General features: G+C 43.0%; 1 protein-coding gene across 1 annotated transcript in view; it reads right to left on the minus strand.

Annotated features, from left to right (window-relative positions):
- The window catches only part of NOX3 (NADPH oxidase 3), a 44,710-nt gene that overhangs the window by 5,116 nt on the left and 12,712 nt on the right, over positions 1 to 26,882 (minus strand). The window contains exons 4-8 of the mRNA XM_089669820.1: positions 25,517 to 25,646; positions 22,631 to 22,723; positions 19,643 to 19,896; positions 15,387 to 15,549; positions 902 to 1,048 (exon numbers count right to left, since the gene is read on the minus strand). Coding sequence (XP_089525946.1) covers positions 902 to 1,048; positions 15,387 to 15,549; positions 19,643 to 19,896; positions 22,631 to 22,723; positions 25,517 to 25,646 — 787 coding nt within the window. The remainder of the gene's footprint in view (positions 1 to 901; positions 1,049 to 15,386; positions 15,550 to 19,642; positions 19,897 to 22,630; positions 22,724 to 25,516; positions 25,647 to 26,882) is intronic.

Raw genomic sequence — 26,882 nt, forward strand, 5'->3', positions numbered from 1 at the left:
TCATTATAAGTTAATAGCCTGGGTTATTCTCGTGGTAATGAATAGTAAATAAAATGTGTTGTGCAGGCAACCAGCCAAGGGAATGAAGGAGGTACAAATGTATGAATTAGTGCCAGGGCTATAGGGAATTCTTGTTTATTAACTCGCCTTTATTTTTATTTTTATACTCAATGGATCAATTTTTTGCTAGTTAAATATATGTATGTACCATATTAAATCTCTTCTTGAGGAATATGTGCTGTGTATTTGCAGACAGCAAGCAAACAAAGAATAGTCTCCTAGGCTGAGAGTTTGGCCAAAGGGCTACTAGCCCAGTGAGTGAGAAAATGATAGACTAGGAAAATCACTAATGGTTTTTGCCAGAGTGAAAAAAGTCAAAATTGTGTAAATAGATTGGAAGTATGGCGCAAGAGAACAATGTACAGAATGCCATCTTTTCCCCACAGTGAAAAGTATTTTCTTAGTCCTATACAGTAAAATATAGATGCTGCTGAGAGTACTCAACACCACACCACTGAAGCAGCAGTCTCCCTCTCTCCTAATTAAGGATGGAAAAATTCCATTTTTACTTCACTCAAATTTTGGTCACAATTTTAAAATCTGGTATTTGTGATTTTCATTGGTTGGTTTTAAGGGTAGAATTGGGCTTTAATGGGTTTCTAGAGGTTTTTTTTGTGTTCTTTTTAAACTTTTTATTGTATTTTGTGTTTTGTTTCTTCCAATATGTTATCTTATTATTTCTTCATGCGCAATAAAGGCAAATAACATCAAATTACAAAGAAAAAAACAATATAAAAAAAACATTTTCTATCCTTTTTTGTTTTTGTTTTCATTTTGTGTATCTTTTTATTCAGTTTTTTTTTTTCACAAAAATAAATAGACAGTGACACAAATGTTTTACCTGATTATCATCCCAGCCAGTGAGGAAAAGATGATAACTAAGGAAATTGAATTTGCCTTGTTCTGACATTCGCTCCTCTAAAGACTGAAGCAGGTCAGCAAACCATTCAAAAGCATAAGTATCACGGCAAAGCCAATAAAAATACACCTAAAAATAAAAGGACAAGTATCATTCACAGTTATCCCTGGAAAATAAAGAGAAAAAAAACTGAACGGTGAACAGATACAGTATATATTATATTTATACCTAAAACAATATACACAATTTAAACTTTCCATACCCTTAGGCAGAGTGGTTGATAAGGCAGTACAGCCAGCCCTATTGTACCGGGCCCAAGACCCAACAGCTCCAAAACGATGCCAGGGAACCTGCTGAGCATGGTAGATCAGCTCTACTGCTTGATTGCAGACACCAATTCTCTTCAGACTCACCCTGTAGGGCTGCTGGTTTCTCCTCTTCTCCCTCCCATTGCCTGCCTGCAGCGGGATTGATGTCCAGGCCCTCCTGTTTGCCCTTTCCCCCACAGCTTTGCCAGCTTCCCTCCTATCCCTTTTGTTTAAGGATGGAGAGTGGGGGAATATGTCATATTTACCGACCCCTTTCTTTCCTGAATGGATACAGTGAGCAATTGGTACCAATTGCTCCTGTGTCCATTCATCACACAGTTTATGAATGAACAGGAAGCCTCAAAGTCTATTCATTCATCTGTGAAGCTGAAGCTGCAGAGAAAGGGGCTGATGAATTTATGTCCTCAGTTCCTCTCTCAATCTGTTTATTTATTTATTTTTTATATTATATCTTTTATTAATTTTCTTTAGAAACGACAAAAACACAATACAAATAACAATAATATAACTTTATCACATCAAATACACCCTCTTTACCCCCATTTACACCCCCCCCCCCAGACCCTACTACCCTCCCCCTAAAAAAAAAACCAAAAAGCCCTTGCCCATTTCAAACATTACTTCTCTTACCCCTCGTGTTAGCCAACCCATTTCTATAGATCCGTTTAACCATTTTGATTCTCCAACTCTACTACCAAATCACCCCTCATTTTTAAATATTGTCCCGATGTTTTACAATCATACCACCTACTCCACTTTCCTCTAAATATTTCCATCTTATCCTCTCTCAATCTGTTTAGACCCCTGATATTTCACCAAGGCCCCCCAACAGGGCAGTTAAAAAATGCAAAAATAAATAAATAAAATTCTTAAAAAATTTAAAAAAAATTTAAATTCTAAAAAATAATTTAAAAAAATGAAGGACTTGACAGGTGGTAAGGAGGCATTTTGCCTCCTCACCACCTGCTTTAACCCCACTATTTACTTGAATGGGTAATTGAATTACTTGTTCAACAGGGGTATAACGTCTGCTATGGCAAAAGCATAGCATTATGGTCATGGCATGGGTACACCCCTAGCCACCGCCTCTAATAAAGGGGGTAGTGGTTGGTAGGGGGTAAAGTGTAGCTCAACCATGAGATTTTTACCCCCCAACCTTACATGTGAATGAGTCTTAAGAATTAATTTACACAGGTAGTCTGGCCATGTGAATGTGTGGATTGTAACTGGAGCCGCCTGTTACTCTAAGGGTATGCAGTGGCTGTACGAACACAGCCACAGGATCTAATTTGGCAGGTGTGCAGGCATGGGTGAATAGCTCTGGATGCACACTGTCTGTGTTCGGGGCTGTACACCTGCACCCACATGCCTGTTAAATTATGACCTAAGGCTATGTGCGTACAACTGCTTTGTCCCCATAGAGTAACATAGGATGCCTGCACACAGTTTCAGGACAGAAAGTGAAGTTAAATCACCCCAATTGGATCCAGATGTCAAAAAGCTGACAGGGGTTATACCTATTAGAGATTCTGTATACAGTCCTACAGAACAGTCCTACAGAACAGACAGTGCACAGTCCGCATGTGTTTATTTACTGCTTCTCTGTGAACAGGAAACAGGAACTTTATTATAGAGAAAAAGCAAAGTTTTATCACAGATGCAGCTACAAACTTATAAACACTGCCCCACTACTGGCTAATGTAGTTGTTGCACAAAATACATGAACAATGTATTCTAACTCCCCCACTCAACAACTACTCCTTATTTTAGTCCCAATTTGGATCTCAGTTCTATAAGTCTGATTATTGTAAGCAGTTTTGCCAAATGCTCTGTTTCACTTTTGTTTCTCCGGGGTTGGAAGTCTTTGCATCTCATCCCATGAATCTGGCTCTAGTTTTAATGCTACACGAGCAACATAGGACAGATTTTGGATGCCTCTAATGCTTCTGGTGGATTTCCAGATTGAAGCCTCTTGTGGCCTGGTTTCTTCTTTTACAATGTTTGGATTGTCTGCAGTAACTTCTGTTTCTGTGTCACTTTGTTGCTTATCTTCATGTGACACTGATGTGGAATTTCCTTCAGTTTTAAGCGTTTGTGTTTGTTCATGAAATTGTGATCACACTGAAGTTTAATCGACAAATACACTTCTACTGATGGTTACCTTGTGTGTGTCCTGGTGTAGAGTTTTGTATCTCTTTTGGGAATCACTGTACTCAAGTATACATTCCTTTGCGTGAGCATTCCATTTTATAAGTTTTTCTTTTGGAATATGCACATAGGCTTTGCTTCCAAAAATGTTTAGATGGTTCAGATTCAGGACTTTTATATTCCACAGTTCATATGGAGTTTTCTCAGTTGATTTTCCTGGTAGTCGATTTTGGAGATAGAGTGCGGTCATAATTGCCTCCCCCAGTATGTGGTTGGTATATCTGGATCAAACAGCATGGTTCTTCCACTCTCACATAGTGTTCATTCTTTCTGCAACCTTGTTTTGTTTTGGGTAGTATGATACAATAGTTTGAAATATTGTGCCATGCTTTCTGAGAATCGCCTGTTTTATCACCTGTATATTCAGTCCCATTGTCTGTGCACAATACACTCGGCATTTTTCCAAACTTGTTGCTTACTTGAGCCAAATACTGTTCAAGTTTCTCTGGTATTTCAATTTTGTTGTGTAACAGATATAGTGTAGAAAATACCTCTTTCCTCGAGTCAATTTTTCCATTGGACCACAAAGATCTGAATAAATTAAGTCCAGAGGTTTTCAGCTCAGCTGTTTCTTTCAATCATAAACGTAGTGCAGCACTAAACAAACAATCACCAATATGATGTAGAAATAATGAACCATTCATAAATAAGATTCAAATACAATAAACAATATATTGTCCAGAATAGCAAATCAGGTGGTAGTGATTAACCCCACTGGTGAACGATGGACCAATATAAATATCTCCCCATGTATATATAGATCTTGAAATCCGGTGGCGTACGATCAAGGTGAATATAGAAAGATTGCCACTCACCGGAAGCGCAATCTTAATGCACAAAGATCAAATGAACCACGAGCAGGGGTTCCCTTGAGGGTACAGCCTGGAGCAGAATCCTCTTCTCTGTGACTCCAGTTGGTGAATGGATCCCTCCTAGACGTCCTGGAACAGGTGAACTGCAGTGGGGTCTAGTCACTGGTTCCCTCCTGCGATCCTGGTGGTGCACCTGGGGTCCTAGATGGATTTAATTGCTCGGCACAGAGCAAAGAAGATGGATTCCCATAGTGTAGTATTCCATAATATTTATTGTGAATAATGAAGTTAAAATATTATGTATTACACGTACAGAATAAAATAAAGTGGATAAATCCTAGGTATCATGCAGATAAATTGAAGCAGTACTGCTAAATGTAAGCTGGAGTTGGAAAATGGCCACCGAACCTCCCTGATCCGGCGGCGTGACGTCACGGCGTGTATGGGCTCCTCCCTGACGCATTTAGTATGCGAATACGTCCTCATAAGGGGTGCTGCCATAATCGCCAGACGTCTAAGTGTGCTCTTATATAGATTGCTGTCACGCGCGAAAATTAGCCAGCGCCATCTTGTCGGCGCTCGCGCGTGTGCGCATTCGCAAGAGCGTCTGCACCATTTTCTTGTAGACCAATCTGTTCCCATAATGAATATTAATCGGCGCAGGAAATTAGCTGGCACCATCTTACCGGTGATCGCGAATGTGCGCACGCGCAAGAGCACGGGCGCCATTTTCTTATAGATCAATCTATTATCTCAATGCGTCTGTAGATTATATGAGGGCGTGTGCGTAGTACTGCACCCACCATTTTCTAATAGATCGACACAAGGTCAATACTCATGCACCGTACGTGCATACAAAAGCACGATCGCCATATCCTTACAGGCAATGGTACAGATCTAAATTGACCACACTTAAATTGTCATACAAATGTCACTACCAATAAATTGAGCAAAATATATTAATGGGCACTAAAATGTTAAATATTAAAAATTAAAAAGATTTAAATCTTAGGAAGATTACTTCCAATAACTTAATAAACATATCACAATGTAAATACATGCAATAGTAAAATAGGACACATATCATAATATAAAATAATATAAAACATCACATATACAACCTTATAAACGTTAAACCACCGGCGTATTTCGAACCATTAGTAAAATGTGTAGTGCCTTCTAATGGTTCAAATAGTGAACTAATATACATATAGTATTGAGAATTATATAATGAGGCACATGGATGCCCTCTTTAATACATGTATGCATGGGCATTACCCATATACTCATACATGTAAATGCAATATAACTCGTACATAAATCTCAATACATTGTTACACTGAAAACGACATATACACATAAACCATTATGAACTCCCATATAAAATACATTACATAAAATCATAAACAGGCTGTTACAACCCAGCATATAAAGTGCAATATATATATAGACCTAAAGATATGGTTTCAATGTCATGTAATTCTCCCAAATATTAATATTCTCCATGATTAAAACAACATACTTAAAGAAAGGGGGAAAGTGGATATACACAGTGTAGATAGTCAGCATTAGATTGTCATCTGGCATCAACTGTTATCTATAAAGCAGTTGCTGTCAATGTCAACGTTGTGGCCTGTTGGGGTCAAAGATTTGATTTTGTATATCCATTTCGTCTCCAGTTGGGATATTTGTCTGGTTTTATTGGAACCTCGCCAATGTTGTCGTATCAAATCTATGCCTTGGAATTTCAGGGAAGAAGGATCTCTGTGATGTACACACCTGAAGTGTTTAGATAGGGGATGTTCCTTAAAGCCTTTCTTAATATTATAAACATGCTCACGGAGCCTATCCCTTAATCTCCTGGTTGTCCAGCCAATATATTGTTTGTGACACGGGCATTCCAGCAGATATACCACATGTATAGTGTTACAAGTAATGAACATAGGAATCTTATAAGATTTCCCAGTGACCGAAGAGGTGAAAGTATCTATCATTTTCTTAGACATAGAAGTATGACGGCAGATTTGACATTTTTAGCACGGATAAAAACCTTTAAAATGTGAGAAAAAGCTGGGTTGGGAGGGAGGGTCAATCACATTAGGTGAGATCCTATTCCTAAGTGTTTGTGCCTTTCTAAAAACAATCTCGGGCCTGTCTGGCAAGACTTTGGAAAGTACAGGGTCTGCCTTTAGAATGTTCCAGTTCTTCTTAATGATTTTACTGATCATCATATGCTGGATTGAAAAGGACAAAATAAAAGGACAGAACTTGTTGTCCTTCGGTTTTGGTGGACCAGTGAGCATATCTTCCCGATTCATGTTGGCTACATTTTGTATTTCTGCTTTTAAAGCATTCTCATCATAACCTTTCTCAATGAACCTGTTGCTGAAAATATTGGCCTTAGTGAGGTAAGTGTCCATATCTGTACAATTGCGCCTTACTCTCATAAACTGACTTTTCGGAATGCCTGAATGCTAATTCTTTGCTTTTTTTGTTGTTGTTCCTTTTATACAGCTGGTGCATTTCATTGTTTGATCACATGGACTAATTTTTATTCCACTTGCAAAGTCATTCTCAGTTAATTTCTTTATTATATCAGTACTAATGTGTTCAAGTCATCTGTGGCATGTGTGAATGCAGTTTGAATGTTTTTCCACCTTGGCAGTATTTACCACCTCATTGCAGTTCAGCTGATACAGTTCATCTGTAATTTTAACCTTTGCAAGTAAGATATCCCCTTTTGTGATGGAACAATTGTCACCTTGGAAGGTCACTACATTGCCTTGTTTTGTGAGCTTCTTCACTGATGTAGCACCCTCCTAATTAGCTAGGGGGAGCTAGCTAATTATTTTTTAGATAGAAGGCTGAGTAGCATCCTGGGTGATAGTCAGAGAAGTCAAATTTGGGTCAGGGCTGAGAGGCTCTGTAGATCAGCACAATGATACCCCACCCTGATCTAGAAAATTGGAGAAGTCTCTAGAACTCAGTAGTCGGGGGTGAGGAGGGGCTGATCTGCATACTTAGAGGATCCCGACCAATCCCCAGGCAGGAAGCTTGGCATGGAGATGGGATAGTCTTTATGTATGCTGGAGCCTGATCAGCAGGAAGTGGTCAGTGTCGGGTAAAAGATGATGTGAGAAGGCTGGAGTGTGGAGCCTGGGAGAGGACCCAGGGAGGGGCCCACCTGCAGACAGGAGCTGGGAAAGAGGATCACTCAGCCTCAACCATCCCGAGAGAGGACAGCCTGGGAAGCAGGGAAGGAGCCAGCCCAGTGTAAGGCCAGAAGTCATCCACCAACCTACATGCTTACAGGAGATGACTGAGTGAGTAATCCTGCACCCCCTGGGCTGGGTAAGTGGAGAGGGCAGTCAAATGGCAAACACAACTAGCTCCTTGTCAGGGGCTGCTCTAATACAGTGGCAGTTTCTGGGTCCCCTTCCTCAAGTATTCCCTCAGGCAGCTGGGTGAAGAGGAGGATTCATCTGAGGCCTGGGGAGTTACACCAGAAGGGCTGAAGAGCCATTCAAGGAAAGACTATCTATGGACTTGTACATAATTTCTACAGATGAGCGAATCGAACATGACGAAGTGGAATTCGTTTAGAAGATTAGGAAATATTCGATTCGCGCCGAATCCGAAAATTAGCAAACTTCGGATGCGCGAATCGAATTTTCCCAAAAATGGCGGCGACATGTGTGGCGACAGAGCGGGGATCTCTGGGAAGGCGTGCAGACAAGGCGCGCTGACCCATAATGCATTCATTCATGACATGTGATCGCATTAGCCAATCAGCAGCCAGCCAGCCAGCACTGTGTAATGGTGGAGCTATAAATCGCGGCCATCTTAGAATTCTCCATTAGCCTCCGGTCATTCAAGAGAGACAGACCTCTCTGTATTAGGGACAGAGTTAGGGCCTCAGAGACTTTAGGGCCACAGAATCGTTACTTAGGGACACAGAATCGTTACTTAGGGACACAGAATCGTTACTCAGGGACACAGAATTGTTACTCAGGGACACAGAATTGTTACTCAGGGACACAGAATCGTTACTCAGGGACAGACACAGAATTGTTACTCAGGGACACAGAATTGTTACTGAGGGACACAGAATCGTTACTCAGGGACACAGAATTGTTACTCAGGGACACAGAATTGTTACTCAGGGACAGACACAGAATTGTTACTCAGGGACACAGAATTGTTACTCAGGGACACAGAATTGTTACTGAGGGATACAGAATCGTTACTCAGGGACACAGAATTGTTACTCAGGGACACAGAAATGTTACTCAGGGACAGACACAGAATTGTTACTCAGGGACACAGAATTGTTACTGAGGGACACAGAATCGTTACTCAGGGACACAGAATTGTTACTCAGGGACACAGAATTGTTACTCAGGGACACAGAATTGTTACTGAGGGACACAGAATCGTTACTCAGGGACACAGAATTGTTACTCAGGGACACAGAATTGTTACTCAGGGACACAGAATCGTTACTGAGGGACACAGAATCGTTACTCAGGGACACAGAATCGTTACTCAGGGACACAGAATTGTTACTCAGGGACACAGAATCGTTACTGAGGGACACAGAATCGTTACTGAGGGACACAGAATCGTTACTCAGGGACACAGAATCGTTACTCAGGGACACAGAATCATTACTCAGGGACACAGAATCGTTACTCAGGGACACAGAATCGTTACTGAGGGACACAGAATTGTTACTCAGGGACACAGAATCGTTACTGAGGGACACAGAATCGTTACTCAGGGACACAGAATTGTTACTCAGGGACACAGAATCGTTACTCAGGGACACAGAATCGTTGAATTAAAGAGTATGTCAGACAACACGCAGAGGAGTGGCAGAGGAGGCAATGTTTCAGGAGCGAGCAGACGTGGCAGCAGAGGAAGGGGTCGAGGCAGCACTAGTCGCAGCCAGAGGCCAGTGCTCCCGGTGTCATCCAGCGGTCGTGTCTCCACCGACAACCCTGCCGTCATCGATTGGTTGGCTCGGTCGTCTTCCTCCTCCCAGGTCACCTCTGACACCTACAGCCAACGGTCGGTGGGTACGTCAGACACAACCGTTAGTTGGCATGGCCCGGGAGCAAGCCCACTGAAATCACGTGTCCTCTACCTGCCCCTGTCCTTTGGTGTTCCCTCACCAAGCGAAGTATCGCATGCTGTGGGCTCAGCCCCACTGTACAGTGAGGAAGAGCTAACAGAGGGCGGTCAGGAACGGGGGGAGACATCCGCCTCTTCAGCAGCCAGGCGAAGAAGTACTGGCGAGGAGAGTGGCTCGGTAGCCGGTCTAGAGACAGGTCTGTCTCCTGACCCACACGCAGCCGAGGGGGCTAGTAGTGAGGCGGAGACCCTAATTGATGATGATGAGGCTGATCGCACTTGGCAGCCTCGTCGTCATCAGGCTATTGCTTCCGCATCATCAGGAGAAGAGGGTGCCAGCTTGGCAGCGAGCAAAACAGTCGGTGGGTTGCCCAGGAGGCAGCAGGGTCGCAGCAGTGTCAGTGGAGGCAAACGGCCACGGAGTAGAGCACCAGCTCCACTGCAGCCTACCACCACGGCCAGTAGTGGTGCCGGTGTGCACGGAGGAAGTAGCAGTCAGCCAGTGAGGAGAAGCGGGGGCAAAGTTTCCTACTCGGCAGTGTGGCAATTTTTCGTCAAGCCGCCCGAGGAAGTAAACGTAGCCGTATGTCGACTATGTGGCCAGAAAGTCAAGCGTGGCCAGGGGGCCCATGTTGGGACTACAGCGTTGCGTCAGCATATGCAGCGTCGCCATTCGGTGGCCTGGGAAAACCGTGATAAAGATACGGCGGTTCTGCCTGCCCCAGCCCCCGCTCCATCACCCGCTCCATTACTTGCTCCGTCACCCGACGTCAATCGCCCTCTATCAGCCAGTCAAGGCTCCAACACCTCTGCTGAGGGGAGTTGTCGCTCGTTGGCATCTTCCGCTCGTTCAGATGCTCCTTCTCCTGCTACTCCTCTTCACGGATTCCGTCAGCAGTCTTTCTTGGAATCCGTTTCCAAGAGACAACAGTTTGCGAGCACGCACCCGACGGTGCAGAAGCTGAACGTCCCCCTGTCCAAGTTGCTGGTGCTGCAGTCCCTCCCTTTCCAAGTGGTGGACTCAGCACCTTTCCGAGAAATGATGGCTTGTGCCGAGCCGCAGTGGAGAGTGCCAAGCCGACATTTCTTCGCCAGCCCTGGCAGTGCCAGCCCTGCATTCACATGTAGAAGAGATGGTGGGCCAGTCTTTGAGCATGTCGGTCTCTGCCAAAGTGCACGGCAGCGCCGACGTGTGGAGCTGTAACTACGGTCAGGGACAGTACATGTCATTTACGGCCCACTGGGTGAACGTGGTGCCGGCACAGCCGCACCAGCAACTTGGACAGGTCACGCCGCTTTTGCCTCCACGTTTGCACGTCCTTGGTCCAGCAAAGATGTCCGCCTCTACCACCTCTTCTTCCGCCGTGTCCTCAGCCGCCACCCCCGTGCCAAGTCCCATTACCCGACCGGCATATCACATGTGCAGGGCGCAACGGTGTCACGCTGTGCTGCACCTGGTATGCCTTGGCGAACGTAGTCACACAGGGGAGGAACTTCTGAGTGTAATGAACAGAGAAATCGACAGATGGCTGTCTCCGCGCAAACTGAAAATCGGAACCATGTTGACTGACAACGGAAAGAACATGGTGTCTGCTCTGCGTCAAGGAAGGTTGTGCCATGCGCCATGCATGGCTCACGTGTTCAATCTGGTTGTCAAGCGGTTCCTAAAATCCACCATCCCACTGCAAGACATCCTTAAAATGTCACGTAAACTTTGCATGCATTTCAGCCATTCCTACACCGCAAAGCACACCCTCCTTGAGCTGCAGTGGCAGAACGGAATTCCACAGCATCGCCTGATCTGCGACGTTGCAACAAGGTGGAATTCAACCCTACATATGTTAGACCGCCTTTACGAACAGCGAAAGGCCATCACCGATTTCCTGATGTTACAAGCGGATAAAGGTACTCCCCTGTGTAACTTAGATGTCAGCCATTGGCAGCTCATGCGTGACACCTGCCGCTTGCTCAGGCCCTTTGAGGAGGCCACGCTATTCGTGAGTCGGCAGGACTATGGGATGAACGACGTCATTCCTCTGTTGCACGTCCTTGAACAAATGCTGTTAACAATGGCTGGTCAGGGTGCGGTAGACGTGGCGCACAGATCTCAACACCACTTGACCCCTGTGGGGGCAGGACAGGAAGAAGAGGAGGAGGTAGAGGAGGACATTGGTGCTCAGGAATTATTGAGTGAAATGGGTGGTTTTTCCACTCAGCGGACAGGAGTGGAGGAGCAGGAGCATCTGGTAGAGGAGGAGGAGGAGACAGAGGACCCAGACGCACCGTGGCAGTATGCTGTGGAGATGGAGGCAGGGAGTCCCTCGCATTCCTTGGCACAAATGGCCCATAGCATGCTCGGTTGCTTGCGTAGCGACAGCCGAATAATAACCATCAGACAGAGGGATGACTTTTGGCTGTCCACCTTGTTGGACCCTCGCTACCGTTCAAAAATGGTGGCCTTTTTCACACCTGCTGAGAGGGAGGCCAAAATAACGTACTATAAAAACCACCTATGTAGTCAGTTGGTCTCTGCCTTTCTGCGCCAACGTCCATCCTCAGACACTGTGGGCCCTGTGCGCTCGCGTTCCGCTGCCATGGCAGCAGGGGAGGGGTGGGGTGGTAGGAGCAGTGGCAGCTCCACCAGCAGCGGCTGCCTCAGTCTGCAGTCGATGATGAGTAGCTTTCTTCACCAGCGCAGTGAGGAAACTACTAACCAGCCGCAGCAGCAGCAGCATCAGGTGGACCTGGAGCAGGACCTCAAACAACAGGCTTGGGCCTACTTGGACAGCACCCTGCCAACCGAGGTAGACAATCCCCTTGACTACTGGGCAACGAAACTTGACCTTTGGCCCCAACTAGCTGAATTTGCCCTTGAAAGGCTGTCATGCCCGGCCAGTAGCGTGGCATCGGAGCGCGTGTTTAGTGCGGCAGGAGGTATTGTAACTCCGCGGAAGACACGACTGTCCACCCAAAGTGTGGAGAGACTCACGTTTGTGAAAATGAATCAGGCGTGGATTAGTCTGGATTTCAAACCACCAGTTCCTGACACAACTGACTAAATCCGCCATGAATCATGCCCCAAACATGTTATTATTTTTAACATAGGCCTCTGTATGGCCTTCAATTTAAGCTGCTTACGCTTCGCCACTCTGCCATGGGCCCCTGTACCGCCTCCTCTTGCTGCTGCCAGGTCCAGAGTGTGTCATGAGTCCCTGTACGGCCTCCCATTGCTGCTGTCTCCATCGCCACACTCTGCCATGTGCCACTTTCAGGTCTCCTCACACTGCTGGTGGGTTCCATTTTGTCATAGGGTGCTGGCAGATTACGGGCCTCCCATTGCTGCTGCCAGGCCCGTAATCTGCCATGGGCCCCCGTACCGACTCCTCATGCTGCTGCCAGGCCCGTAATCTGTCATGGGCCCCTGTACTGCCTCCTCATGCTGCTGCCAGGTCCAGAGTGTGTCATGGGTCCCTGTACGGCCTCCCATTGCTGCTGTCTCCATCACCACACTCTGCCATGTGCCACTTTCAGGTCTCCTCACACTGCTGGTGGGTTCCATTTTGTCATAGGGTGCTGGCAGATTACGGGCCTCCCATTGCTGCTGCCAGGCCCGTAATCTGCCATGGGCCCCCGTACCGACTCCTCATGCTGCTGCCAGGCCCGTAATCTGTCATGGGCCCCTGTACCGCCTCCTCATGCTGCTGCCAGGTCCAGAGTGTGTCATGGGTCCCTGTACGGCCTCCCATTGCTGCTGTCTCCATCACCACACTCTGCCATGTGCCACTTTCAGGTCTCCTCACACTGCTGGTGGGTTCCATTTTGTCATAGGGTGCTGGCAGATTACGGGCCTCCCATTGCTGCTGCCAGGCCCGTAATCTGCCATGGGCCCCCGTACCGACTCCTCATGCTGCTGCCAGGCCCGTAATCTGTCATGGGCCCCTGTACCGCCTCCTCATGCTGCTGCCAGGTCCAGAGTGTGTCATGGGTCCCTGTACGGCCTCCCATTGCTGCTGTCTCCATCGCCACACTCTGCCATGTGCCACTTTCAGGTCTCCTCACACTGCTGGTGGGTTCCATTTTGTCATAGGGTGCTGGCAGATTACGGGCCTCCCATTGCTGCTGCCAGGCCCGTAATCTGCCATGGGCCCCCGTACCGACTCCTCATGCTGCTGCCAGGCCCGTAATCTGTCATGGGCCCCTGTACCGCCTCCTCATGCTGCTGCCAGGTCCAGAGTGTGTCATGGGTCCCTGTACGGCCTCCCATTGCTGCTGACAGGCCCGTAATCTGCCATGGGCCCCCGTACCGACTCCTCATGCTGCTGCCAGGCCCGTAATCTGTCATGGGACCCTGTACCGCCTCCTCATGCTGCTGCCAGGTCCAGAGTGTGTCATGGGTCCCTGTACGGCCTCCCATTGCTGCTGTCTCCATCGCCACACTCTGCCATGTGCCACTTTCAGGTCTCCTCACAATGCTGGTGGGTTCCATTTTGTCATAGGGTGCTGGCAGATTACGGGCCTCCCATTGCTGCTGCCAGGCCTGTAATCTGCCATGGGCCCCCGTACCGACTCCTCATGCTGCTGCCAGGCCCGTAATCTGTCATGGGCCCCTGTACCGCCTCCTCATGCTGCTGCCAGGTCCAGAGTGTGTCATGGGTCCCTGTACGGCCTCCCATTGCTGCTGCCAGGCCCGTAATCTGCCATGGGCCCCCGTACCAACTCCTCATGCTGCTGCCAGGCCCGTAATCTGTCATGGGCCCCTGTACCGCCTCCTCATGCTGCTGCCAGGTCCAGAGTGTGTCATGCGTCCCTGTACGGCCTCCCATTGCTGCTGTCTCCATCGCCACACTCTGCCATGTGCCACTTTCAGGTCTCTTCACACTGCTGGTGGGTTCCATTTTGTCATAGGGTGCTGTATGGCTCCCATTGCTGCTGCCAGGCCCGTAATCTGCCATGGGCCCCCGTACCGACTCCTCATGCTGCTGCCAGGCCCGTAATCTGTCATGGGCCCCTGTACCGCCTCCTCATGCTGCTGCCAGGTCCAGAGTGTGTCATGGGTCCCTGTACGGCCTCCCATTGCTGCTGTCTCCATCGCCACACTCTGCCATGTGCCACTTTCAGGTCTCCTCACACACTGCTGGTGGGTTCCATTTTGTCATAGGGTGCTGTATGGCCTCCCATTGCTGCTGCCTCCACCGCCACACTGTGGCTCCACACTCTGGTTTTGGCCCCGTGACTGCCCAAATGAGTGAAGTGTGCGGTGATTCTAAGATCGACGGCACTCATCTGCATGTCATACTGACTGACAGTATTATTTCTCTTCCCCAGCAGACTCCAAGGGCATTTAAATTAAAGGTACAGTGTTCTGCACTAATATAAAGGCTCTCTGAAGCCTAGAAACACCCTTTTTATAAGTTAAATTCGCAGCGAATATATTCGACTCGAATCAAATTTATTCCGCGAATTCGCCGAATCAGCCGAATCGAATTTTTTAATAATTCGCTCATCTCTAATAATTTCTAAGGAGATTTGTTCTCAAGCTCACAGTTCCTTGGACATCCCATACACCCTTAAACCCTATCCAAGTTCAATACCCCTTAATAAAACAAAAAAAAACAAGCTCAAGGACTGTGTACTGTCTCCAGTGTGCAAGGTCTGAAGAAAATGTGTGTTGCCTGGCTGTGCAGTACTATAGGGGGACCCAAAAATTCAGTGATTCCTAAGAGAGTAGTGCTACACTGACAAAAGATTAGTTTCAAGAGCAGGTACCTACAGGACATTTTTCACAGGTATCTTCCTGGTGACACTCTGGGAAATAAAAAATAAAATTGATTTCTCAAATTTGTATGGATGTCAGTAGTGCTGACAAACAATCTTGGTAATTACCACCATACAAGAGTGCAACAGGGACTGTGACTCTGCTCCAATCTCAGTTCTCAAATTCAAATAAAGTGGTTACTTGGATGAACTTGTCAGCATGGTTTATACCTTTTCTAATTTCATTGTTCTGTTTGGATCACAGGAATCATACCAAATAGATTTCAGCACTGATGCAAACGGTGTCACTCCAATCCCAGCTGCAATGCACACGCTGACTTTAAAGTTAAAAACATTAGTTGTTGCTGATCCATAGGGTCCATCAACAGCCAGTCTGCAATAAAAAAAAATGTCAATGCAAGTTAGAGAATGTGAAGGTTTGCAATGCAAAATAAAATAAAATGTAAAATTCATATCTAAAAGTAATGTAGGTCATCATTTAATGGGCTAGAAATAAGCAGACTGATCTGCTCTAGTTGAAGTCTGATCTAGACTTTGCAGATTTAAAGAACCCAGGTTAATACACTGAGCTGTACTGCAATGTCATTTTTAATTTTTTTAGGTGGAGCTATATCACAGTCTATAACTGCAGTATTGTTGGTCTTCCTGGAAAAAATATGACCGGGTTTAAGGGCCCCTTTAGACCTTTGCATCCATTGTGGTGTGTTACCACAAGCATGTTAATTTCCAGTATTTTGCACGTTAAGTTGCATTGCATTAACGCAGCCCATTCATTTGCAATGGGCTACCATGCTGCCAATGCACCTCAATAGCCAGAAAAATGGACATTACTTTTTTTTTTTAATAGAGCGCACTATACCGCACAGCAAGTACACAGTTTACCGGATTTTATGAAATGCACAGACCCTCTCTGGACTTGATCATTGCTGGTCTAGAAGATTTCTGCTTCAGTGTCTAATGTATTCTCTGATATCTTGGGTGTTCTGTTTCTTACGTCAGATTCTGCTATCCTTGCTTCCTAGCTTGAGATACGGAAAGGGTCTCATTCAGTATTATTATACTGTGAATGCTCCCATTGCTCATCTTCTATAGAAAACACTGTCTGGCTGTGTCTGGTTTTAATAACTCTTAATCATAGACATGGAACAGTAATGTAGCACATTGAAGTAGTAGAAAAGACAAAATTCTTTATTTTTTCACTTGCTCCAGGTTAATTACCTAAAACAATGAAGTCAAAGAGAGGTTAGCAGTTGCAGCTTTCCTATTCCTCACTTTGACGGTATACATCCAGGGAACAACTAAGTATGGAGAGAATACGTTATCCTGGGTTACCTATGATTCTTGTCTGGTTTTCAAGTCCGTCCCACATCTACCTGTGTCTATCACATCTGTTAGCTCAGCAGAAAGCTGAGAATTAAAGATCAGGTGCAGACAAAGGAGGCACATTTTGAACAGGGACAAAGGGCCTGATGTATTTATTAAACACACATTAGAGTGTAACTAAAGGCAAACCTTTTTTTTAGATAGAGTGGATTAGATCTGTCTGTGCCCAGGTTAGGGAGATGAGATTGACCTCTGTAGTCACTTTCGCAGGAGTTGTTTTCTTATTCCGGGTCACAATCCTGTGCAACGTCTCTTTGTCTCATTTTGGTCAGTTGACCATGTCGACTGCACTGATGCTTAACAGACGATGTTTTCCAGGAAACTGTATGTGCCGTCATAACCTTTGATACTGTACCTCGTAACACGGCAATTATATTGGCAACTTCAGTCACAGAGTCACCAGTTAACCGAGAACCAACAATTTGCCCTCTTTGAAGCTCAGTAAGCTCTGACATGACTCTGTATTACTAGCATTCACATGCAGTGAATGACAAAAGTGAGGCTTCCCACCTGTCAGATAGGTGTCTCATCATATAAAATAAACAGTAAATAGTACTAATCAATGTCTATGAGTACATTCAAGTGTTCATAGAAGATCCTCACACACCATGTGTCTATTAGCATAGCCAAATCCTCTTCATAATTTTGCCAGTGCTCCACCACTGTGCTCAGAAAAAATGCACACTCACCAAATGGTATCGGCCAACACAGTAGCCAATGAGCATTATTATTTTATTACAGGTACTTATATAGCACCATCAATTTACACAGTGCTTTACATATATATTATACATTCACATCAGTCCTTAACCCTTAAGGGGTGTACAATCTAAGATTCCTAACTTACATTCATACATACACATACTAGGGCCAATTTTAGATAGGAGCCAATTAACCTACCAACATGTTTTTGGAGTGTGGGAGGAAACTGGAGTACCTGGAAGAAACCTATGCAGGCATAGAGAGAACATACAAACTCCAGGGAGGTGGTGTTGGGTTTAGAACCAGCAACCCTAGTACTGCCAGGCAGAAGTGCTAACCATTTAGCCACTGTGCTGCGTAATTTATCTTCTATATTTCGGGTTAGATGTCCACTCTCTTCTTCCCAGGATTTTAAATCCCATCCACTTCATATGCCATTAGTCATTCTGCTTCATAATAACATATCTCAGAAAGAAATCCCAAGAAGAGTGCTCATAGTACAGTAGCTTTTATTAAAATTGGAGAATAAAAAAGCGATCTATAACACTTACATGGTAAGGGTGCCAAAGGGGGGCACCAACACATTTAGCTCACTAGGGGGATCTCTTCACACTGACACTCTTGTCCAAGTGAACCTTCTCACAAGATTCTAAAAAAGGGTTTTTTTAGAAACTTGTGAAAAGGTTCACCTTCCAATCAGATGTAATTACTGATCAGCTGAGTGGTTGCTCTGAGCAGTGTCCTCTATGTGAAGTAAATAGCTGCTCTTTTAATATAAACAACCATTCTCAGGTTTGGTATGGAATGCAGTTTATGAACAGTCCTTGCCACAGTTGTCTGCTGTTGGCAGTAACTTTCAAGATTTTTCCCATTTGATTTTTTTCGGTTTTGATTGACATTTAATCAAACCAATTATAGAGTCTTTACACACCATATAAATATGCGGGAAAATGGAGGTCTTACCTGCATCGTCACGTCCGGTTTTGTCCCCTGACATCACATCCAGTTTGCTGGAACGCATGCTGACCACAAACAAGAGTGGTGGTGTGAAAAGATCCCCCTAGTGAGCTAAATGTGTTGATGCCCCCCTTCGGCACTCTTACCATGTAAATGCATTTTATTCTCCAATTGTAATAAAAGTTACTGCGATATGACCACTCTTTTTGGACTTTTTTCTGAGATATGTTATTATGGAGGAGAATGACTAATGGCATATGAAGTGGATGGGATTTATAGTCCTGGGAAGGAGACAGTGGACATCTAACCTGATATATATAAGATCATTTATGCTTGTTGGCTACTTTGTTGGCCGATACTATTTGGTGAGTGTGCATTTTTTCTGGGCACGGTGGTGGAGCATTGGTGAAATTGTGAATTTACTCATGGACATTGATTAGCACTGTTTATTTTGTTTGCATGTTGGTATTTATTTCTCTTTATTACTGCACGGAATTATTTATTGAGTTATGACGAGCTCCTACCTTTATTTCATTTTTACATGTTGTGAGTGGTAGTTTGCACTTTAAGGGGCAACTGCCTAATTTAGTTTTTGTTGGCATTGCACCTATAAAGGATGGTGTTTTTATAGTCGGTGTCTCATCACACAGAGGAAGCAAAAGAATGTTACATCACTTTTCCTAGTTTCTGAGTTAAGCATGCTCTTCTGCCTGCATGTCTGAGCAAAGGGCAGATGGATTCCAGGAAGTAAATGCTAAACAAGCTCTTACTCAAGATGGACACAGCAAGAAAGGGGGGGGGGGGGTCAAAGTGATTCCTCAACAAAGTAAAGCATGGAGACATAGATGCTTTGGTTTGGATATAAAAAGTGAATTAAATGTCATTTTTAATTTGTGGTGCTCAGATACAGCTTAGTTCAACCCAGATTCCATCTTAGAGACTGGAATAGAAGGAACCAGTTATCTGAGCACATTTTGGACTGGAACTTGCATCTCTTTGCATCCCCTAAATGCAGCATCGCTTGTAGACTGGTACTTTCTTATAGTTAAAGCCTAACTATTCATTGTGTTTTCTGTATTGTCTTAAATTAAATATATGTACTTCTTGTTTTTTTTTTCTTAATAGTTTCACCTCACTCTGTGAGGTGAAAACATATAGTTATTGCAGAATAGGAGGGTTTAGCTGCATGCCAAATTACACACAGGGAAACGTGAAGCAAGGACAGAACAAAGGGCATTTTGGTTCTTTTTGGCCATACCTTATCTCAAATGACATATTTTTGTTTTGTGTTTGGAATTGAAAAAGAAAGATAACAATCAGTCATACGGCTACTATAAAAGTGTTAGCAAGAGCAAAAAAGTATGAAAATTGACAGAATATATATACCGTGTAGCCAGATTATAAATTATGAGAAAATAACAAACCTAGGCAGCTGCCAAGTGTTCTGGTGGATATTTCTTTTTGCTACGCACTCCGTGATAAGGTTTTGTGTCCAGTCTCCAACAGCTCTCACATGTACACTGAAAAATGGCTCTTCAGGAGCTGATGTTAGTGTAAATGGATGCCACTCTAAGTGTGATACAGAAGGACATTGAAGAAAAATATACTGTCCTGGTTGCATAGTAAAACCTCGTTTCTTCATTTGAATCTCCAAAACTCCAGAAGGATGCTTGATAACCTAAGAGATACATTGCAGATATCAGCTTCATATATAAATCACCAATCTTCTGTTCTCAATTTGCAAGATGTGTTCATTTACTATAGGAAGCTTTGCAGTAGTTTTCACCTCAGCTGATATTTTTGTACTTTAGTTATCTTCTTGATTGGCTGCTATTAAATCATATACAATTTGATTGTTATTGAATCACTGTGCATAATTTTTTTCAGTACTAGCGACAGAAACAATTGAGTACTGACGTGATACTTTTTTTTATTGTCGCAAGTGCACTAATACGGCTGCAATCACCTTTCAGTACTAGCTAAATCGTTTTTGATGGCTGCAATAAGACATATTTCTCACTAATCTGCTTTACAATTTTGTTTGTTTGTGTTAAGTATTATTTCTTACTCTGTTTCATTGGAGTCCTTGAGTGGGACTTTCAGCTTCTTTGAAATGTCAATACCCTTTCCATTTTACTATCAGTACTCTTCACATTGTCTGAAGAGCCCAGGAATGCAGTTGTGGCCAAATTGAAAAGCTGTTATAGATCAACCATGTGCAAATAACAGCAAGAGAACTCCTTGCAGCCCACATCACTTCTGAGAGACCAGTCTGAGCTGAAGGCCTTATCTTGCAATGAACCCATTTTTTAATTTTTCCATAGCAACGAGTTGTGCTATAAGCCTAGAACATTTTTTTAAAGTTAATAGATAGGTTGCATTGTTGTACCTGCCCATACTTATTCCAACAGTGCAGGGACAGCCTTACAATGAAAATATAAATGTAAAAAAATAAATCAAAAACACAAAATACTGTTAAGAAAGCATAAAAATGACTCCCGGTATTCAGAACTTCTGCCTTTCACTTTTTCACTCCTAACTTAGTTTTTTTTAATAAAGGTGATTTTCTAAAGTTAATGGCATCTAAGACAGATGTAGGGATAAGCAAGTGTCAAATCAAAGCCACCTTGTTGAAGGTTTGCCAGTTTGTGCCCTTAGGTTTTCCTCTGCAGTTATACCTACAGAGATCCAGTCACCATCCATCTGGAAATACAGTAAATAGTTTATTTGCACAAAATTCTCAAAGCGGGTCATTTTGAGCCCAAGCATGGACGGTGACACTGTGAAATGTCCTTCTTCTTATTGCCAGCACCCCAAACTTCTCCTCCACTTAATCGCTATCACGATTTATCTCCTATGTTCATTACTGCCTGATTTTCCTGTGTTGAGGAAGGACAGGCAGCCTATGGCCTTAGGTCTTCCCCTGGAGCTATGATTCTAGTGCAGGGGATACAGCCACCATCAAGAAATTCAGCAAAGAGTTTCTTTGTATTGCCTTATCAGAGTGAAGCAGTTTTAGCACCCTCCCCTTGATGCCACCTCAAGTTCCCTCCTCCTTTCAACCAGCACCAAACCCTCCTCCTCTTCACTGCCAGTCCCCCAACACTTCTCCTCTTTACCAGCATCACCATTGTCCTGATGCTAGCTAGTTTCTACCAATTACATACCTGAAGACTGTAATTTGAATTTTTAGGGAATAATTGATAAAATTGGGATTGTATGGGAGTTCAGGAATGTGAGGTTGTGGTTTTCAAGTATTTCTGTGCACTCTGATTTGGCATTTTATTATACTTTTAAGATAATGCAGTGTGCTGCTTCAAAAAAGTTCACAAATGCTACTATTTAAAAAGGTTGTGCCACTGGCCAATTTCTATGAAGATGAGGGCTTCAGCTTTATCTTTTTGTAAGGGCAAACCTTTCTATAGCTTTTAGATTTGTCGTGGCTTTCACCAACCAATTCAGGTCTATTACCACTGGATACAAATTATTTAAATCTACCTAGTAGGCTAAAAAGTTCTTCCAAGTTATAATGAATCTGATTGGGCTGTTGCTGCTGCATTTATTCTAAGCAATAATGTGAAAAAAAAGATCAAACAAGCAAAATATCTAATGCCAGAATACAGTGTAGTTAAAGCTAGAATGCTTCATAACAGCATGTACAGCCTAAAAGCACCTCCCAAGCATGTCATTTAAAGGATTGGTGTGATTAGTGTTCATAAAAAAGGACCCTCTCTCCCACTGTATGTGTAGCTGGGTACTGCCACCAGCTGTGCGATCCTCAACCATTCATGCCCCCCCCCCCACCTGCTGGCTGTGAGTTGCCTTCTACCCCCACTCCTGGGATCGTTATATACAGCAGGAGGTGTATGCAGCTGGCTTCTATTGCTTCTCCACTGGAACTTAGAATCTGGCTCCATGTAAAATCCCCTCTCCTGCTCACTCCCCCCCCCCCCCCCAGCAGTGCAGATTGGATCCAATCAGGGGAGGAATTAAACAGGCCGCAATAGCTCATGGGAAATGTAGTTCAAAGAAGGAGCTCAATGGAGTACTATGGCTCCAGTACTTTAATACTCTGGATTCTCTTGGTCAAGAGAAGGAGAGGACAATGTGTTCCAGGGGACCAAGGGCAGACCAGCGTGGGGAATGAAACAGTATGATGGGTTTGATAAACACTTCATGAACTGAACTCATCCCTAGCGATCATATGCACATCAACCAAAGCTATGAGAGCTGGGAAACAGCTAGAAATGCCAACTGTCTTCTAAAATCTTTGAGAAGCTCTACAACCCTATCAATATAGTAGAATTGTTTCGAAAATTCATAGTTATTGATGATGCATCTCTTACTGCCAATGAAATGGATAAATAACTTGTTTACTGTTACCTTTGTATTTTACATGTTTACTTAGTTACCTTTGTGATTATGACATCTTGTTTAGACCTCCAAAAACGTATTAGCCTCTCACATGCATATAATGCTAAAGGACAAATGACCCATTTCCAAGTCTGTTAAGAAAAGAAATAGTTTGTTAAACATATTCAGCTAGCTGACTTTGCAATCCATATTAACTACTTAGCCACATAGATGTTGTTTCAAAACCCTTTACTCTTTCCACAAACAAATTATGTAGTCCAGGACTAAGGAGGAGGAGCAGCATTTTGAAGGAGCATTCCATATCCTATTATATATTTTATACTGTAGCTGCCTATAGATATATAGGCTCTATTTACAATTTCCAAATATAGTTCTCCCAAGTCAGAAGTTATATTTTCCCTATGCACCAGTTTAATGAAGACAATGGGGTTGATTTATTAAAGGTGTTGAGGCTGTTATCTAGACAAATTAAATGTTCACTGAGGTAAGGCAAAGCTGTGTTCACTTTGAGGCAAGCGGAATCAGAAAAAAAAAAACTGGATGTTTTCAAGCACATCATTGGGCGAGTGAAGACATGCTTCACCATATTTAGAATGAGAATCAAAATCAACTTTATTGGACAGGTACATATAGCATACAAGGAATTTGTCTTTGGTTCAAAGAGTATCTAGTGTTTAAAGTGTCAAAATTTCACTAGGCTCTATGAGTAGACACTGTTGTGTTACAGAATTATACTGTATATTCTGATAAAAGAAAGCAATGTCTCACTGTGGGATATGTAAACATCTAAAAGCGGAAGTAGTACAGACAGCACAAATTGGTCATTTTGAAAGTGAGACTTTAGATGTTCATCAGCGTTAGCTTGGTGGAAGAAACTGTTCTTAAAGGTCAGTACACATTAGAAGGTTTTTTTATTTGTTCAACCCAGAGGGCTGCACGAAAGAAAAAAAAACTGAGAGATCGCAGTACTAACTAACCAATTTTGGATGATATTCAGCCTGTGTGTACAAGGTTTAAATCTATTTGTCCTTATGTACAGTAATCTGTATCACTTACCACAGGGGGCAATTGAAACAGACAATATTCAGGTTGTTTAGGGTCTGCAATGATCTTCTATGCATGTTTTCTGACTCTGGAGTTGTATAAGTCCTGGACTGTAAACAGGTCCACACCAATGATTTTTTTTTCTGTCCACTCTAGTCTGTTCCTATCCTGTATGGAGGCTGAACCAAACCCAACAGTGATGGAAGTGCTAAGAACCAACTTGATTCCCATATGGAAGAAAAATATATTTGAAATATATTTTCAAAATATTCTTCCCAAATATATTGACATATATTTGAAATGCTACGATTTTGGCCATATTCAATATATTTCAATATATATATATATATATATATATGTATAATTTTTTTAATACATTTCAAATATACTGTATGTCTTTAAAAATACAAATCTATATTTTTGGAATGCATTTACAAATATATGTAAAAATATATGTTAAAATTACTTTTCTATATGTGAAAAAAAATCTGAAGAATATATTTAAAGATATATATATTTTTAAAAATATATTTTTTAAAAATATATTCTTCAGTACAGTATATATATATATATATATATATATATATATATGTATATATATATTTTTTTTTTTTTTAAATATACTGTATTGAATATGGCCAAAATTGTAGCATTTCAAATATATGTCAATATATTTGGGAAGAATATTTTTAAAATATATTTCAAATATATTTTTCTTCCATGTGGGTTACTGCGGTATAAATTCATCTGCAGATCTTCAGGCAGGTTCAACTTTCTGAGCAAAGGAAGAAAGTACATTCTTTGCTGGGCTTTTTTGAGAATCATTTTAATGTTGGATATCCATTTAAGGTCCTTGGAAATTATAGACCAAGAAATCCAAAGATGTCTGCAGTCAAAACAATGCTGTTGTGTAAGGTAGGAGGAGACATTGTGGGAGAGCATCCACTATGATCTCCCTGGCTCCAGGATGTTACAACAGCACCATAAGGCCAGCAGTTCTACTTCGTGTCTGTATGCTGACATCTCTGATGAGGCTGAAGACTGGGTCATCCGCATACTTTATTGCCTTAATAGATAAATTCCCTGATGTGAAGTTGTTGAAGTTGAGGGGAAAGTGTAATGGGAGAACATACATTCTTGGTGTGCTCCATTACTATCTGATCGGGTGCTGTATATGATTTTGCTGAGCCTTACCTGCTGTTTCCTGTCGGTCAAGAAGTTGGTAATCCACTGGCAAGTGGAGCTAGGCATAACAAAGTTGGGTGAAATCCACAAAAAGGATCAGCGCATACATGCCTAGGTAGCAAGTTATTGCAGGATGTAGTGCAGCCACATGTGTACAGCATCCTCCAATGAACTGTTTACCCTATAGATGAACCACAGGGGGTCAAGCAGGGCACCTGTGAGGTCCTTTAGGAGGGTCAACACTAGTCTCTCAAATTACTTGATGAGTATTGATGTCAGGGCAATGGACCTGAACTCATTTAATCTTGTGGTGATGGGATTCTTTGGGACAGGAATGATTGTGGAGCATTTGAAACAGAAGGGAACTTCATGCTGAGCATTTGAAACAGAAGGGAACTTCATGCTGCTCTAGTGAACTGTTGCATATCTACATGAAGATGGATTGCCCGCTGATTAACACATACCTCCAAATAGGAGGATGTTATTCTGTCCAGTGCCTAATTTATATTTTGTCCTAGTCCTGAGTTGTTAACTCAGACAGCATTCACTTAGCAAAGTGAACCATCTCTACTTTTTTATGCTGGTCAAGTCAGGGATTAAAAGTAAAGGCAGGTGCTAGCATGGAGGAACCCCCCCAGATACAGCTGGTCTAATAGTACATTTATCACATTATAGTATCTTACAACATATCTTACCGCTGGTTTGTTGCCAGAAAATTGTGGAAAAGGGCATTGCTCCATTTCTCCCCACTCGTTGAAGTGATCTTTACAATATGAAAGATTATGATGTAACAAACTTTGCGGAGTCTGTCCACGAACTATCTGCCTGGAGAAATAATGGATATTCAATATAGCATGTGACAACTGACAAATGACTAAAAGCTAAAATGCTGTGAAAGACATTTCATCTGGTTACACAGCATTTTAGCGTTCATTCAGCTGAAAGTTAGATTTTTTTAGTGTAGTGTTAGCCTTAAAACATCTCAGTAAATACAGCTCTATGGATCTTGTGTATCTATACATATTTTTTTTTTCATTTTTATACACCTGGGGTGATAATTAAATAGCATAACATCTATATTAATCTTCAGTTTTACTGAATTTAGCAAAAGATGAACACATAATTAATTAATCAGAGTGTATGCATTGTACGGACTTTTTATTTGTGGATAGAGCATAGAATGGTGAACCCGTGTAAGTATATTTTATACTGTCTGTCACATTGAGATTTAACTTTCCTATTTGCTGTCCCAGAAGGGAAATCTCTACGAAGCGAGAGGAATTCTTCTCTTAGAAGGTTGTAATTCAAACAGGTGACCGCATTTGAAGATTTCCTCTCATCTCTTGTTCTGGTGACAACTGTATAATTTTGAATTTCATACCATTTTCTGTCTTAGTAACCACATTCATCAGGACAAATAGAGAGGTTGATTCTACTCAGCAGTGCCATGGACATAAATAAAAACTTAAAAAGGAGGTTTAATCCTTTTCTACTTCATTCAAAGCTAAAAGGAAAAAAAAAGTTTCATATTTAGATAAACTGTTGCTTAAAAGCACCTTCATCCTGGTATATTCGCAAAATATTTGTGTGGTTCCTGAAGTTGTTGGTTTAGAAGAAAAAGTGTAGTGGGGAGAGCATACATTCTTGGGGAGCTCCATTACCAGCAGACCCAAAGCTGTACAGTGTATATGACTTTGCTCAGCCTTACCTGCTGTTTCATGTCTGTCAAGAAGTTGGTAATCCCCTGTCAGGTGGAGCTGGGAACCAAACATTTGGGAGAAATCCACAAACAGGATCAGTGCAGATATTGCAGGATGTAGTGCAGCCCCAGTTGTACAGTATCCTCCACTGAACTGTTTACTCTATAGACCAGTGGTCTCCAAAATGCTGCCCGGGGGCCGAATATGGCCCTTTGCTTGCTTTTATCTGGCCCTAGGTGCACTTTTCCTCCCACTGATACAAGGCACTATTCCTTTCCTCCTACCAACAATGGGGCGTGATTACTGATAGTGACGTCAACAATGAGGCACTATTTTTCCCATTGACACCAACGATGAGGCA

The sequence above is a fragment of the Staurois parvus genome, unplaced genomic scaffold (genome assembly GCF_062004578.1).
Source record: "Staurois parvus isolate SC_StPar_1 unplaced genomic scaffold, SC_StPar_1.0 ptg000081l, whole genome shotgun sequence".
NCBI lineage: Eukaryota > Metazoa > Chordata > Amphibia > Anura > Ranidae > Staurois > Staurois parvus.